Source organism: Aspergillus undulatus (genome assembly GCF_047715775.1).
Source record: "Aspergillus undulatus strain CBS 261.88 unplaced genomic scaffold BDV17scaffold_51, whole genome shotgun sequence".
Lineage (NCBI taxonomy): Eukaryota > Fungi > Ascomycota > Eurotiomycetes > Eurotiales > Aspergillaceae > Aspergillus > Aspergillus undulatus.
In genome coordinates this window covers 9,137-24,392 of record NW_027396655.1, presented here as the reverse complement: position 1 = coordinate 24,392, position 15,256 = coordinate 9,137, and the positions used below count along the sequence as shown (strand labels likewise).

Below are 15,256 nucleotides of genomic sequence, written 5' to 3'. Positions count from 1 at the left end.
ATGGAGCATCAAGCTCCAGCATTCTCCTTCCTCTTTTGCGGCTCCCGCCCTCTTTCCCCCAACACCCCACTCCTCTCACTCGCTCCCCTCTCTTCTTCCACACCCATTTCTCCATCCCTCCCATCACTCCACCATCAAGCATCCATTGCTTTCATCGATCTACCTCCGCCGGTTCTAGCCTCCATCTCTCATCGAGGGGACGTCCCTCTTCCAATTCCTACCTTCCACCTCCGTTAACTCCGTCCAACATCACTCGTCGATCCTCACATCCATCGGCCATCCATTCAGCACGTAATTCCATAATCAAGGTCACTCAGCATGCTATCCGCAAAGTCGATAGACCCTGGCCTCCAACCCTCGGTTCGTACTGTTTACATTTATCGGGGCGGTTGACGATTTAATAGGCAGGACCAATCGCCGCGGATAACGGACCAGATAAACCGCTCAACCCCAGATCGGAGTATCTGCCTTCTACGGACATCCTGAGAGACAATGTCCGATATTGCATGTAATTCGGTGCGTCCACTGTGGCTTGATTGAGCCCAAGATTGTTGAATGTGTTACCTAGAATCTGTCCACGCACCCAACGAGCCGCCTGGCGAATGGTTCCAGAAACCCCAGCATCGCTGTTATAGCGACGCCGCTCCTTCGAACTCGGTTGACCTACAGCTGCGGATTGATGAACACAGAACATTGACACCCCTCGTGAGTCAAGGTTTGTGTTCGACTGGACCTGTTCACTCAGTTCTGGCTCATCTTCATTTCCCTGGATGAGCTCTCTCCAGCAAACCAACAAAGGTTGCTGCTGTTGAAAGACATGGTCTGGCACAATCCTGTTGGATCGCTCAGAACGTCGTTCCCACTAGGTTCGTGTGTTTCAGTACTGATCCTCTTATTGCAATTTCGCCTAGCCCACCCGCTGTTACTGATCAGGCGTCCCCAATGACTATGGCCTAGACAGCTGTACGAGCCTCTCACACCCGTTCATATACCCGAATCAGCAATATCTTTGAATGGACAAAATATTTTACCTAGGTACGTCCCACGAACGCCACAACGTCTGGGCTCCTACGGGTCGGTGGGCTAGCAGGGTGGGTGAGATATTAATGAGCACTACTTCGAGTATACGGCGCTCCTTGGCTTGCACCTTGCTGATAAGCAGGCCCAAGGTCACCCCGCCCGCCAGAAATATCGTCTTTCCAAGCGTGTTCCAACCAAGTTCCGTTGTATTGTTTATCAAGGCCATTGTCCTCTGTTCGCCATTGGCGAACTACATTGCCGCAGTTATCTAGGAATACGTGTAACTCCTTGCTAGTTTTCAGGGAGTGTCTATCTTCCATAAACACGTGGGTTAACTACAAAAGCTGCATGGTAAGCGCCGTAAGATTTAGCCTTTGATTCCGAAGTTGTGGTATGACGATTATGATCTCAATCCCTAGCTTTCTCCAAACTGCCGTATGGGCCGCTTGCTGCGCTCGGCCGGTGGCTCGGATTCGTGGGCGCGCGAGGCACCCTTATCAGAAGAGGAGTTTGGTGGATTTGGTAAGGGGGCATTCTGAGAGGAGGTAAACGTCCAGTGGGATGGTTCCCCAGGCGGCTGATTCGGGGAGAGGGGCTTCGAGGATGTGGGAGGGTATGAATATGGTGGTTATACGGTGGGTGAGGGAGGGAGGAAGGAAAGGAAAGGTGAGTTGTCTGGGACCAAGAATTGAACCCTGGAAGTTGATCCATTTCATTAGCCAATAGCGTAAGCTGTACCGACTCCCGAATCTGTGTTAACATATGTGTCCGAACCGGTACCCTGGAATTGATTTGTGCTTCCCCACCACCCGGTATGAGGGATGGTTTTCTGGACAGTTCGAGCCCTACAGTTTACTGCAAGTAGAGGGTTCGAGCTATTGGCATAATATTAACTGTCATTCTACTAGGGACAACGCAAGCACTGATGTACTATTAGCATTAGGGGAACGGTCTAAGAAACACGCAATGAAAAACTATACATAAGTAAACAGACAAGGAAACATTCATCATCTCCTACATCTCACACCCCTCATTACATCCGTCAGACAAACAAACCTTACAACGCCAATCCAATCACCACTAAAATGATTACCCAGTGTAGTGGCACTGCACGAGGCACAGCCACTCCGGTGAAGAGAGGCGGAGATGGCGACGCAGTGGGCAAGCTGGTTGGCGATCCGGGAGTCTGGCCTGGTGTCGTTGAGCCTGAGGTTCCTGATCCTGAGCCAGAGCCAGAGCTGCCGTCCTCTCCTGAGTCTTCGGACTCATCACCGCTGTCTCCAGACGTGGGAGAAGTACCGGACGGCGATGGAGCACCGCTGGATGTCTCCGAGCCAGAACCCGAGCCTGAATCAGAGTTAATTGCTGTGCTGGAGTCGGAACCATTCTCGCCGTTTTCATTGGACTCGTCATCATCCTCATCCGAGTCCGCTTCCGTGCTCGTTGCGGTCGCCGCGCCATCGGAATTCGTAGAGCTATCATCGCTCGCGGAGGCGCTGGCAGATACAGTAGTAGAGGATTCGCCGGTCTGAGTCCCAGTAGTCCGGGTATCAGTAATGGAAGCAGTGGCCGCATCTTCGATACTGGTCCTCGAACTGGAGTTCTGTGTCCCCTCGTCCTCGTCCGCATCATCTTCACCGGCCGTAGTCGTAGGCGAAGCCGTCGAAGTAGTGGTGCTACTGTCAGTCGAGGTTAAAGTAGCGCCCTCGGCCGTCGACGAGACATCATCGTCATCGCTGCTATCAACAGTCAAGCAGAAGTTCAAGTATTGGAAAAATTCAGGCAGAACCGTCGGAGTATCATCATCGGCATCCTCGCCCGCAAACTCTTCGTTGCAGCTCTGGCATTCACCCAGAAGCCTCATAAACGTCGATTCCGGATTGCAAATAGCTGGGTTTTTACCCCTGGCTTGAACCTCTTGACCGGCGTTACTGCAATCGTCAAGGCAAAATGGCGAGTATTCAGCTAGGACATCCTGTTGGCGGGTGAGGAGCTTGCTTAGAAGGTTCCTCTTGTTCGAATCCGAGTTCTTGATGTACTGGTGGTCTTCGGGATCGGGGAACCGGTAGACGGAATAATTAAGGCCGAATCGCTCAGGGTTGAAGTAGAAGTAGTCCTTTGAGACGTTATAGGTCCCGATCTCCTCTGAAATGGCAGGCTCGCCCCAGTATTGTTCTTCCTCGTGCGGCGGGGCCTTGATACACTCGTCTGGACTGCAGACGTATGTATCTGCCGGCCAACCTGCTTCGAAGTTGCAGTTCTCCCGTCCGCTCACGCCGGAGTGGCGCGGTCTGCAGAGATAGCCTGGCGGACAACCCCACGTGAAGTCTGTGGGAAGGGGGGTAGCTGGAGTATATGTCGGGTTAATGGTCAAGCTAGGGCAAATCGAGAGTGTGGTTGTGGTTGCCGTAGTGGCTAGATAGAGTCAGTATGCATTTAAATGAATAGAGCTAGGGCTAGACGAACCAGTCATGGTCTCCGCCGGGTTCGATTCTGACTGAGTGAGCGTGATATAGACCGTGCTAGCGGGACCTGATCGATTTGTTAGTCTTGTCAAATAGAATGTGCCTGCCTATCTTGCTCTGCCCCGTACCTGGCTCCGTATCTACAATCGTCGTCGTGACGATCTCTGTAACATAAAAGCTCTCAACCACAGTCGAGCCACTAATGGTGGAAGTCAAATACAGCGTCGATGGGGGCAAGCTGACAGTCGTGCCAGGTTCTATATAAGTTAGCCTATCAAACAAGATCGCAAATTCCAGATCTCAAGACGTACGTGTAACTGTGCTTGCGGGAAGAGTCTCGGACTCAATTATCGTAATCGTGCTCCCTGGCTGGCCTGGAATCGTCGAATAAAACGTGGACACTTGCGTCTGCGTCTCCCCGGGCAAAACTGAAAAGACTGTTGTTGTCTGCGGCGGAATCGTAGAGATTATTGTGGAGATTTGCGTCTCACCAGGCAATAAAGAGAAAATCGTTGTTGTTTGCGCCGGAATCGTAGAAATATATGTCGAGATATACGTCTGTGTCTGGCCAGGGAGTGTGGAATAGGCTGTCTCTGTGATTATCTGTGTGATGGTGGAGCCGGGCTCATAGACCGTACTTGTCGAGGGCTGGGGGCATGTGGTGGGCTCGGAACTTTGGGTGATGGTAGTCGGCGAATAGACAGTTGAAACTTCTGTAGCGGTGGAAGTGGTGGTGATCTCACTGGTAATGGTAGAGTACTCTGTGACCGGCGGTGCCGTCGAAATGGACACCTCGGTGGAAATGGACACGGACGTCTGTATGACCGTCTGATATTGTGTCTGATATTCCGTTACGGTTTGGGTCGGAGCATCACTGCAACCGGGGTCTGGGGTTATCGTCGTGGTGCTTGACGTGGACGAGGTTGTGGTTATAATTGGAGTGCTGGATGCCGTGGAAGTGATTGGAGGAGGTGAAGGACTTGGAGTGGTGCTGCTAGACGAAGAAGACGTGCTTGATTCACTCGTGGTCGGGGGTGGGGTCTCCGTGTATGTCTCCTACAACAGAGTGTCAGCACTGCTTTGGGGTGAAAGCGTTCAAAGTACGAACCGTGCAATCGCAGTCTATAATTGCGGTCGTCCAGGTCTCATACACTGTACTCCCCCGGTGTTTCTCAATTTCTACAAGCCGCTCATATACATGTCCACTTCCGAGAGTCGCAAACGAAGGGACGCCCACGAGGAGCAGCGGAATATGAGCAAGGCGCATGCTTGCGATTGAGATCCAGACCAGATCAGGAGTTAACTGTCAGCGCAAAAAACAGACGAGCATCAACTGCGCTTCCTAGCGAATGTCATGCACTCATCAAGAGAGGAAGAATGCGAGTGAGATGAGATGCGATGCGATGCGATGGAGATTGGACTAGGGTAGGCTAGACTAGATAGATAGCGACAGGAGGCGATTGACCAAGTCTAACACTGGTTCCGGAGCACTCTGCAGGGTCGCAGCGACTGACAAAGAAGAAAAATAACTACCGACTCGGTTCTTTGTCCGAAGACGGTTCGGGCACGATCTTATACCCCAAGGGGGAGGCACTGGGAAAACAAGAGGCTCTCGGGTGGGGTAACCAGACTGGAATGGGACAGTGCGATGAGTGCCACAATCAGCCATCTCGTGGACGAGTCGCAAAGGCGAACGTGGGCTCATGCACCGTCGGAATACGAGCTGCAAGGCTGCGGAATGTTTCTAGGCGAGGGTGAAGTTCGGCTGGCAGTCTTGTCCATATTCTAGTGGTCCAGTCTGCTGACGAGCTGAGGAGACTCGAGAGAGGGGTGGGAGTGGGGGGTGAGGAGGCTGAGGGCCTGAAAAGACGGGAACAGACCAGGATCAGCACGGCAGGGATGCTGGATAGTTGCAGACAGTCTGGAGTAGTTCGCGGCCCTGGTCGACTGAACCCTGCTGGATGTCCGGTTAGGGCACGATCGGCTTTTGAATTCATCGACATGTCAAAATTAGAGTGCAACCCACCAGGCTGTGCTTGTTGACTTTGAGACTGTCTCGACAGTTGTCTCGCTCACAGCCAACTGAGCCAACAGGTATTCAGAAGACCGACAGGATCCTTCAGTGTCTTGATTGTTGCCCAGCCACTACTGCTGCACTCTAGTGCTTGGGCCCATGCGGCTACCGGTGCCTTTTCGTCCGAGTGCAGTCGGCGACTGGTCCGCCTTGCTGTGACTGGCTGCAAGGAGGCGGTTCCCCTCTGTTGAGTCTTTGGGATGCCATGATTCACGGATTGCCACGGTCTGGATGTTTAGCCTTGTCGAGCCCTGTCGAGAGTCTGCGAGTGAGCTCAGAAACCCCCCCCCCGGTTTGTTGATGCGGTCAATGGCTGCCGCGGGGCGTGTGCTTGTTCGCTTTGACAAAGAGGGAATCAGAGTGCGCCCGGTCGCATTGGCTTGGGGAGGTTTATTATTATTGGAGTTTACGAACGAAAGAGCACATGGCCAGCATTAACTATTATTAATGGAAGGTTCGCTCAACTGCGACTGGGACTGGGCTGCCTTGCCGCATCTGGTGGTTGCACTATTCACATTCTGACTGAGAGAATCATACTTATTCTCCGACCGTGTCTTACATTCATCATCTCCTTGGCCCAGAGGTCCCCGTATCAGCCACTCGACTCTCGCTTTCTCTGTCCTCGCCAGCTGTTGACGTTGCACCAGGTTAAGACCGTCAGACAAAGAAAAGGGAACAACACGCGGCGGAGGCGCAGGCTGCGATCGCTGGGAAAAGCGGCTTTCGGGCTCGGTCGCGAGCAGATTGTCTTTTGAATAATATTTGTGATGAGGCAGGTCTCGTTATAGCAAGGCCGTTGAGCTGGAACGATGCGCGATCTCTGGAGCTGGGCGCTGGCGGCGATCGCTGTGTTTGCTGGACAATCCCAGGCGCAACCATGGCTCAACCAGGTCAATATTTCAATGTGTACGTGGGCCAGCTTGAGGACTGCCCAAATCCACGACCGAGTCTATCTTGATGGCGGGAGCCTGTGGTACCTGCGGTGAGTGCCTGCGACGTCGAGAAAGATAGTCTACAAGGCAGGAACGACTGACAAGCAGCAGAGGCTTCGCTTCGGGAGACACGCAGCCCGAGCGAGAGAACGAATCTAACCACTTTATCTACTATCTCAACCTCTCTTCCACCTTCAACACCCAGTCCGACAATCTCACTACTCTATTCGGCAGCTTTGAAAAAGGCGACTCCGTTGCCAACAACCTCGCGCCCACCTACGAGGACGGTGCGCTGCTGGCGAACGATAACAAATTCTTTCTTTATGGGTGTGATTCTCCAGGCCGCGCCCTCGTCTATCCTTTTCAGTCTCTCTAACAGTCACAGCGGTCTTATCGACCCAACCGAGAGTGAAGACCCCCCGCCAGCCGACACGATTCTCGCCTACGAGGCATACCAATATGGCCCATACGACTCCTCCGACTGGGAACCGCATTTCCTCAGCGACACCCTCGAAGACGGGGTGACTCGCTACATCACACATGGCGCGGGCGTCTCGGCTCCCAGTGAGGACCTAGCATTTTACATCAGCGGGATGCGCGCCCCGGGTTGGGGCCCTATCGATGGCATCTTGGACGGCAACACAACGGCGACGAACTTGTCGCGACGGATGATCACTGTCGATATGGCGGATATGCAGATTCCTGTCTTTTCGAACGTCTCAATCCCCGATTCTGTACCTCCGCGTGCGAATGCCGAGGCCGTATGGCTTCCTGTTGCTGAGCGGGGGATCATCGTGCTGGTTGGTGGCGTTACCGCTCCTGAATCGATCTATAGGGGCTTGCCAGACGACCTGGAGGTTTCCAGTCAGCGCGAGAGTCCGGCGTTTATGGAAATCGTCTCTGTTTATGACGTTGCCGACAATACCTGGTAAGCATCGACCATTCCCAAGATAGGTGAGCTTACTGACAACTCAGGTACAACCAAAACACAACCGGCGACATCCCGCCAATGCTAACCAGCTTTTGCTCCGTCTACGCCAGCGCCCAAGACCGCTCCTCACACAACATTTACATCTATGGCGGGTACGACGGGCTCAGCCAAGCAAACGACTCGTCCGACGACGTCTACGTCCTCACAGTGCCATCGTTCGAGTGGATTAAGCTCTATGACGGGGATGGCGAACAGTATGGCCGCAGGCAGCATAAATGCGTGAAGCCGTACCCTGATCAGATGCTTGTCCTTGGTGGCATGAAGAGAGTAGCTTCGGATTGTATTGACATGATTCGCGTGTTCAACCTGAACACGGGGAGGTTCCAGGACAGTTATAATCCAGATGCCTGGGGTGAGTACGAGGTGCCTGACCTTGTCGCGGGGAGAATCGGGGGGGAGTAAGTCTTCCGGAAAATCTTCACATATCCACTCTAACAAGTGCAGCGCAAGCGGAGGGGCCACCAAAACAGCGCCTGACTCTTGGGCAACGAGCTCGCTGGCGGATGTCTTTGAGAGGTCATACACCAAGACTATCCAGATCTATTACCCCTACGAGAAGACCAACTCCAACACAACAACAACATCAGTTCCCTCTGGCGGCGGCGACGGCTTCCCCGGGTGGGCGGGCGCAGTCATTGGTGTTGTCCTTGGCATCTTACTGTTGGCTGGCCTATTTGCGTTTTGGTTTCTGCGGCGTCGCAAGGGCAAGGGTTCCCGACGGCAAAGCGAGGTCTCCCGTGGGTCGAGGGTCATGCAATGGGTTCACGCGGGAGGAGCATTTGCGCCCCCTGGGCCCAAGGACCCTGATAATTCAACTACTGTTAGCGGTGGTTTCACCAACGAAAGCACAGTCGCTCCTTCTGAGACCCCTGTTGTCTCGAGAATCACTGCAGAGGCAGCAGGCGACCCTGTCTATGAAATGCAAGGTATGTTTTACTCAGTCCATCACACCACTCGTCGCTATGGCTGCATACTAAAGATTGCACAGGCCGGAACATATTCCACGCAGTCGAGCTACCCACCTCCTATAACGAAGACTCCGTCCCGGCGACTTCACCTTCCGCGAGCTTCCCCGGCGTGATCGGCTCCCCGATCTCCCCCGAAATCCCGCAGGAGAAAGAGGGCGATACTCCAGCGATTGGAGCAACACGACCAGGTCATCACCGCAACGTTTCCAGTCTCTCCAGCATACAATCGCACAGTCCGAACATTGGATACGAGAGCGATAATGGTGGGGCAGCACAGCGGCCGCATTATGTCTCTGGACTTTCGGATACTAGTATCAGTAGTGCGGGGAGATTCACGGAGGGAGCTGGTGGTGGGGGGGTTAGCGGGAGCAGTAATCGGGGGCTTGGCTTGGAGGATATTCCTGACACGGAGGGGGATCATCGTGAGGGTACCGGGGATCATCGGTGATCTTATGCTTGGTTTTCTGTTGAATAGTTTTGTACTTGATGCTTGCATATTTGGTCGTTTGGTCATATTAATGAATTTGGTACCGCCCATATCTTTCTTCAGGGCCAAAGGGTGGTCTCGGGCTCTATCCAGATATAGTTTCGCGAGGCGTTGCAGAGGACATGATCGTAACGATCGAAAACTGAAGCCGTATCGCCTAACCTGCGGCTAATTTTTCAACAATGTAATCAAGGGAACATGCTACAGAGTTTTCAAGGCACGCTGTAGAGCGGTGATGGGAACTGCTGATCTTGTCGTATATAGATACGCGTTCTCGGCATCGCGAACAAACCATCGTCCCGATCGAGCGGGGCGGGCAGAGCAGGCAGCGGTGGGCACCACGTAGAGCGCTGAAGGGCGAAAAGGCGCGATTCGGGGGACCGCTCGATAAACGGGCTGTAGAATAGCAAGAGGCAAGGCGTAGAACAATGGGAGGTGCGTATGGAGGGGTGTAGATAACGGTGGGCCGTGGGCCTCGGCGTCAGAACAGCGGATCGACAGGCGAAGCGAAGCGGGATGGTCGATTTAGTGAGAGTAAGCGATAAGAATCCAAAGACGTGCTGCAAGCCGGGATAGAGACCAAGGGCATGCTACCGAGTGGTTGTAAAGAGAGCAAGGGGCTCATAAACGAGGGTCCAAATAAATCAAAGACATTTGCAGAGCAGGTGCAAGCAAGGATCGAATCGCTAACCAGGAAGATCCGCGACATGATTGATCATTGCTTCGTGGTGGAAGACCTAGGGTATGACCTGGGGGAGGCTGTCAAATTCGACACGGAGATCAGTCGCCAGGCCGCGCGCGTGGAGTGGGCGTTTCCAACACCAGCAAAGGAGATTCCTTTTGACGCCGAGGTGATGAGACTGGGGACGGTGGAGACGAATTCCAAAGAGAAGGAGAAGCAGCTGGTGCGGCTAGTCGTTTGTCCGGCGATGAGGAACGGGGCAGGTCGACGGGCGATGACTTTGGATCGCCTTCCATTTTGCTCGTCCCGATGGAGGTTTCGTGCGAGACCGTCAAGAGGAGCGAGGCGAGTCTGCGCAAGACGTTCGTTTGAGAGATGTATTTGCTATATAGACTCCATAATGGACACATTCTCAGCTGTTTACCGACCAAAGTATGGGCAATCGTAGCGCAAGCATCAAACCCTCTCCGCCCCAAAAGAAACGGCCTTCTCATCCTGGCTTTCTTCCACCCTTTTCGCTGAGCCGACCTGACTCGGCAACCGCCCCTGCGTATACCTCTTCCACCACCAGATATTCGACCGCTGCGGCAGCATGCTCCAGTGAACCATGCAGTCCTCCTCGGTAGTACTCATGTTCAACCTCCGATACACCGGCCCCCTCGACCACTCCGGATCCCCCATGTCAATATCCAGCCGCAGTCGCCTCCCAATGCACTCCCGGTAATCACCAACATGTCTCGAGTTCAGGTACGTCCCCAGCAATAAGATAACCACAGTAAGTATCTGGTTGAATAGACTGCTCATACCGAGCGTGATCGCATGCGCACCAAACGCCGCCCAGCAGCTTATCCGCATAAGATAGTATACCCCCGAGTTCACGGGCTTCGTATCAGTGAGTATACACCGCACAAGCAGCATGCGCGGGCCGTAGATGGTGACTGCTTTGCCGTTCGGCAGCGTCATAAAGGCCTTCACGTCCGCGCCCGGATCATCCCCTAAATCTCGAATTGTCCTATCGATTGAATTCCGGAGCTGGCAGACGACCACCTGCCGTGAGAGAACCGCGACGGCCATGGAGAGGACGTTCGAGATGCCCCAGGCATCTGCTGTGACGACGGCCATGGATAGCAGTAATCCAAACGTGCAAAGGCCGATTATCGCGCCAAATGCCCGTTTGAACAGTGGCAACCCAGATTTAGACCCAGCCTTCCCTGTATGGTCCGTCGTCATCCGTAACGTGATCGTCGTCGCGGTGTATGTGAGTGGGAACGTCATCAGCCACCGTGTGAACCAGGCCGCAACATCCGTCGCCATTATCCCGTCTGTGATATTGTACAGCACGTACCCGGGCTCTGGGCGGACGATATCGTTGTTTGCGACAGTGTATGCTGCGAGAACTGGGAGGTATTCTGTTATTGAGCTCTCAACGAGATTCCCCACGGCTGTGTTCATTTCGTTGGCGCCGAAGACGGTTACCAGTCCCAGGGCGTCGAGCTGGAAGGGGGACCATTGCGTTAGTGGTGGGATTTCGGAGGGGATCATGGTTGAATAGTTGGGAATAAGGATAATGGGATTGTGAATAAAGCAAAGGAGTGGAAGAAATGGGCAGAGAGGATGCTGAGTGGCGGGGTCATTAAGTATGCAGCTGAGATGAGGCCGCCAGTGCCACACTGCTGGTTAGTGGTGCCAGCTGGCAGTGGCACAGGGCAGTGAGTGTCAGTCTCAGCCTCATTCCGGCAAACAGAGTGTCAGTGCGGTATATTGAAGTTCTGCCTGAGCTGCCAAAGAATGAACAGCATATCCGAGAGCCAAGCAGCTCCTGGTGGAGCATCCTTGACAACGGTAGATTGTGTTTAGCGACGTGGAGAGAAGTCGAGGCTCGTACAAGTTTGGGGAGAACACACAGAACAGAACAGAATGAGATCCGCAGGGGCAGGGGCTGACTAATCCACAAACAAGGCCGGCCTCTGAAAATCACGTGAGACGACGAGTATTCCTCAAGCTCAGACGCAATATCTATGGAATCTTATAAAACATGGCCTCTAGACGTGCGATTGTGATATATAACTCATGATGGAAGGGATAAATACTGTCAGGGCGCTGGACTCTCCTATGGTTATCTCCTGTGACAAAAGTAGGATCCTCCATTTGGGTACGGGCGGCGTGTATTATGGGCCATCGTTCAAAGCCAGAAATTGAATTAGATATTGCTCTGGGAGAACCAAGTGTGTATATTGAAGTGATGGCCCTGTCAATCAGCAGGGCTGTAGAGACTACACCTGAACTTAACAACGTGCCCTAGATCCCCATTCTTTATCCGGGTGACCGTGTTTTAGTTCGCTACTCTTATTTTTCAAAACTAGGTACTGGGTTATCTTCTTGCTAACAGTGGCGGAGCACGCAAAAGGCTGGCTCAGGTTAGTATCGCGATAGCACAGTCATTTGTTGCCAAGAAAGCTCTGAAATGGGGCCAAGCATCCTTGGTGCATAAGCGCCCTACCTACGAGTAGGCGTATCCAATGATAAAGGCGATATGGTACCAGGACGGTCAACTCAGCCTCAGTCGGGGTCCATCACCCCTGTGCGAGCTTCGTGTTCTTTACTGCGGCCGGCCTAGAGGGGTAGTATCAGAGGCCCAAGCAGAGGCCAGACATGGACTTCATGCGGCGAGCATGCATCTACTCAAGCTTGGCCGGCGCTATAGTTCCCCTGCAGCGGACTGCCACTATTCTGGGGGTCCGAACAAAAGCTTCCGGTCTTTTCCATAGCTTCATTAAAGGTATCCTATTTCAGGCATTCTCCTCCTTGGAAAATGGAATAAAAAATGACACTGGTCACCCTACTTTACCTGTGATGCCTTTTCGACCAAGGTCTGCATTTTCAATACCAGGCCAAGTACGGCTCTTGTGCTCGTTCGTAGGCAAGGCCAGTGACCCCATAACTAGAGAAGGCTGTCAATGCCCTCATTTATCGTGTGACGCGCAGAGCGCCGCGCTTATCCTCTCAGCCTTTCATTTCACACTGCTTTTGGAATGGAAGAAGATAAATACCCGCCTAGCCCCCATCGCCCATCTTCCATCCACCAAAATCGCTAACTTACCCAGGCATACCAAATCTTCCCCTGACAACCATTATCTTCTTTACTCTTGACCGGTACCTCATCTCTATACTTCCTAGGCGCCAGAATGTCAGGGCCTCCACCAGGCTCAGCCGAGTTCCTCGCATCCCTGCTCGTCGAAGAACTCAATCACAGCTGCCCACACACGCCCAAACTAACCCCGGGAATCGAAAGCAAGATCCCGCCACGCCTAGGTTTCTTCCACCAAACGGACGAAGACATCTCCTACATCGACACCAGCAAGCTCTGCGCAGAATGCTACCACGCGGCCGTGCCCCGCGGCTTCCTCTGCTGGTCCGCATTCTACGCAAAGCCCGAACGGAATGTCTACAGACCGGACCACAACTATCTCACGGGTGAGCCAACTCGCGGCGACAACGCCGAGTTCTTCCCGCGGCAGATCCAAGCGGGGAAGGAGGCGTTTTTCCTGCGCGCGCAGCCAATGCCGTCGGCGAATAGTAAGGCGCATCGGCTTCTCGGTCCGCTAGAGTATAACCCTAGAGCGTCTCAGTATGAGGCGCGGGGTCCGGTACTCCCCGCGAACGGAGACACGCGAGCGGTGTGGGCGTTCTTCGAGTTTGCAAAGTGGCCGTTCTATATTGACATTTTGCATATTGATCCGCCGTGGCAGGATAATGTGGGGGATGCGGAAGCGCAAAAGGCCGAGGATGACCGCGTCGGTTTTGCGAATGCGGCTGCTTACTTGGGCGCTGCGTTTGTGGTTAATGCGGTCCCTGAGGGTGGATACGGGCCTTATAGTGCCATGGAGCAGAGGCTGGCGCAGGTGGGTTCGTATCGTGTTCTTCCGCTGGGGCAGTGGAGGGAGAATGCAGAAGATGATGATTATGCGGACTTCGGGCGCGAGCTTCCTGGGGATATGGAGCGGAGATCGCAGGTACGTTCTACAAGGTTTTTTTTTTTTTTTTTTCTTCTTTTTTTTTTTTTTTTTTTTTTTTTTTTTTTTTTTTTTTTTTTTTTTTTTTTTTTTCTTATTTTTTTTTTTTTTTTTTTTTTTTTTTTTTTTTTTTTCTTTTCCTTTTTTCTTATTCCCTTTTTTGGTCTCAATGTCCTGGAGTAAGTAGAGTTGACATCTTCAAAGATATTAGTTACAGCGGAAGTTGACCCGTCCTGGTATCCCGGCCAGGGGAAGGATGCTTTCAAAGGCGGCCAGTTCATGTACTTTCCTAGCGAGGAGCTAGTCGATAAGAACGCGGAAGAAGCCATTGGAACAAGGCTCGAGCCCACCGTGGACGAGCGACTGAGACGTCAATACGAAGGTGAGCTACCTGAGAAACGTGTGTCGTTCCTACTCCAGCCGGGAGGGGAGACATCGGATCCTGGACCCTCAGCCGTCGTGGAGTCCGAAGAGCCACTGCCGCGGATGTCAGACGTTCCGGAGCTGCGGTGGCCTGAAGACGAGCGGGCAGCGTACGAGCTAAGCCAGGGGATGCAGGGGGTTGAAGTCGGAACCAGTTACCCTGTTGAGCCGGTCATACTTTCAAAGAGTCGAGAGTCAATGTTCAACCCAATCCCGATGGAGAGGATGAATTCCCGGGGAGTCAGAGAAGACGGCAGACTTACCGCAGACCGTCATGACTTCAATGTCCACGCCCAGCCGCATATTCCCTACGACTGCCGAATCAACAAATGTCACTGTCCAAAAGTTCTACCGCCCGACTGCGAAATGGACATATGTGACTGTCCTGTAGAACAACAGGTCAACGGCACATTTGAAAAAGAGCACGATGCGCCCAGGGACCACACCTATGCCGGCTTTGTCAAGAGGGCGCAGCAGTCGCTGGGCGCTAGGGACTGGGCTGCAGAACCATCACTCGACGAGGAGAAGGATGCTCTCTGGTTGGAGGGGCTGAGGGTCCCGAAGGGATGGAACAAAAGCAGACAACAGGGGCCATTCCGCTATCCCAAATGGTGGTATGAGAAGCGAGGGTGAGCATACTTACCCGACCTCGAGTTCATGAATTAGCTCTCCGTGCCTTATGGATACGGCTGACACTAACATGCTTTATCTAGCATCCCTCCACCTGACACCGCGGAAGATATTCTCTTGTATGGTGATGATGATGAGGATGAGGAAGAAGACGAAGACGAGAGATTGCCGCCGGGGACACTGCTGACAACTGAAACTGACAGCGAAGCTGAATATGCTGTCAGTGGCAGTAAGAATGAGAACAGTGGATATGAGGTTAGCGCACATGAGGAGAGTGTAGATGTGGGAAGTGAGAATGACGAGAGTGATAACAGCAGTGATCACAGCGTGGGGAGCAATGACAGCAGGGGTCAGAATAGTAATGACGATAATGATGACGGCAATGAGGGGAGTGAAGATAGCGAGGACAGCGAGGGCGGCAATAATAATACAGAAAGTGAGGGAAGTGGCCGCAGCGAGGAAGATCAGGATGAGGGAGAGGAAGAGGAAGAGGAAGAGGAAGAGGAAGAGGAAGAGGAAGAGGAAGAGGAAGAGGAAGAGGAAGAGGAAGAGGAAGAGGAAGAGGAAGAGG

General features: G+C 53.1%; 4 protein-coding genes across 4 annotated transcripts; 2 read left to right on the top strand and 2 right to left on the bottom strand.

Moving 5' to 3' along the window:
• Positions 1-1,924: 1,924 nt before the first annotated feature.
• BDV17DRAFT_179308 (uncharacterized protein) lies at positions 1,925-4,949 on the bottom strand. The gene is made up of 5 exons (XM_073754914.1): positions 4,594-4,949; positions 3,797-4,541; positions 3,614-3,742; positions 3,487-3,552; positions 1,925-3,435 (listed from the first exon to the last, which is right to left on the bottom strand). Exons 1-5 carry the CDS (start codon positions 4,750-4,752, stop codon positions 2,078-2,080), a joined length of 2,457 nt encoding a protein of 818 aa, XP_073612467.1. The 5' UTR covers positions 4,753-4,949; the 3' UTR covers positions 1,925-2,077.
• Positions 4,950-6,368: 1,419 nt separating this feature from the next.
• BDV17DRAFT_283775 (uncharacterized protein) lies at positions 6,369-8,898 on the top strand (the record flags this gene model as incomplete). Its single annotated transcript, XM_073760414.1, has 6 exons — positions 6,369-6,541; positions 6,603-6,818; positions 6,877-7,419; positions 7,467-7,880; positions 7,927-8,408; positions 8,471-8,898. 6 exons carry the CDS (start codon positions 6,369-6,371, stop codon positions 8,896-8,898), a joined length of 2,256 nt encoding a protein of 751 aa, XP_073612466.1.
• Positions 8,899-9,860: 962 nt separating this feature from the next.
• Positions 9,861-11,509, bottom strand: BDV17DRAFT_179354 (uncharacterized protein). Its single transcript, XM_073754915.1, has one exon. The coding sequence runs from the start codon at positions 11,159-11,161 to the stop codon at positions 10,076-10,078; it is 1,086 nt and encodes a 361-aa protein (XP_073612465.1). The 5' UTR covers positions 11,162-11,509; the 3' UTR covers positions 9,861-10,075.
• Positions 11,510-12,722: 1,213 nt separating this feature from the next.
• Positions 12,723-15,176, top strand: BDV17DRAFT_271444 (uncharacterized protein). The gene is made up of 2 exons (XM_073758795.1): positions 12,723-13,632; positions 13,837-15,176. Exons 1-2 carry the CDS (start codon positions 12,805-12,807, stop codon positions 14,686-14,688), a joined length of 1,680 nt encoding a protein of 559 aa, XP_073612464.1. The 5' UTR covers positions 12,723-12,804; the 3' UTR covers positions 14,689-15,176.
• Positions 15,177-15,256: the final 80 nt, after the last annotated feature.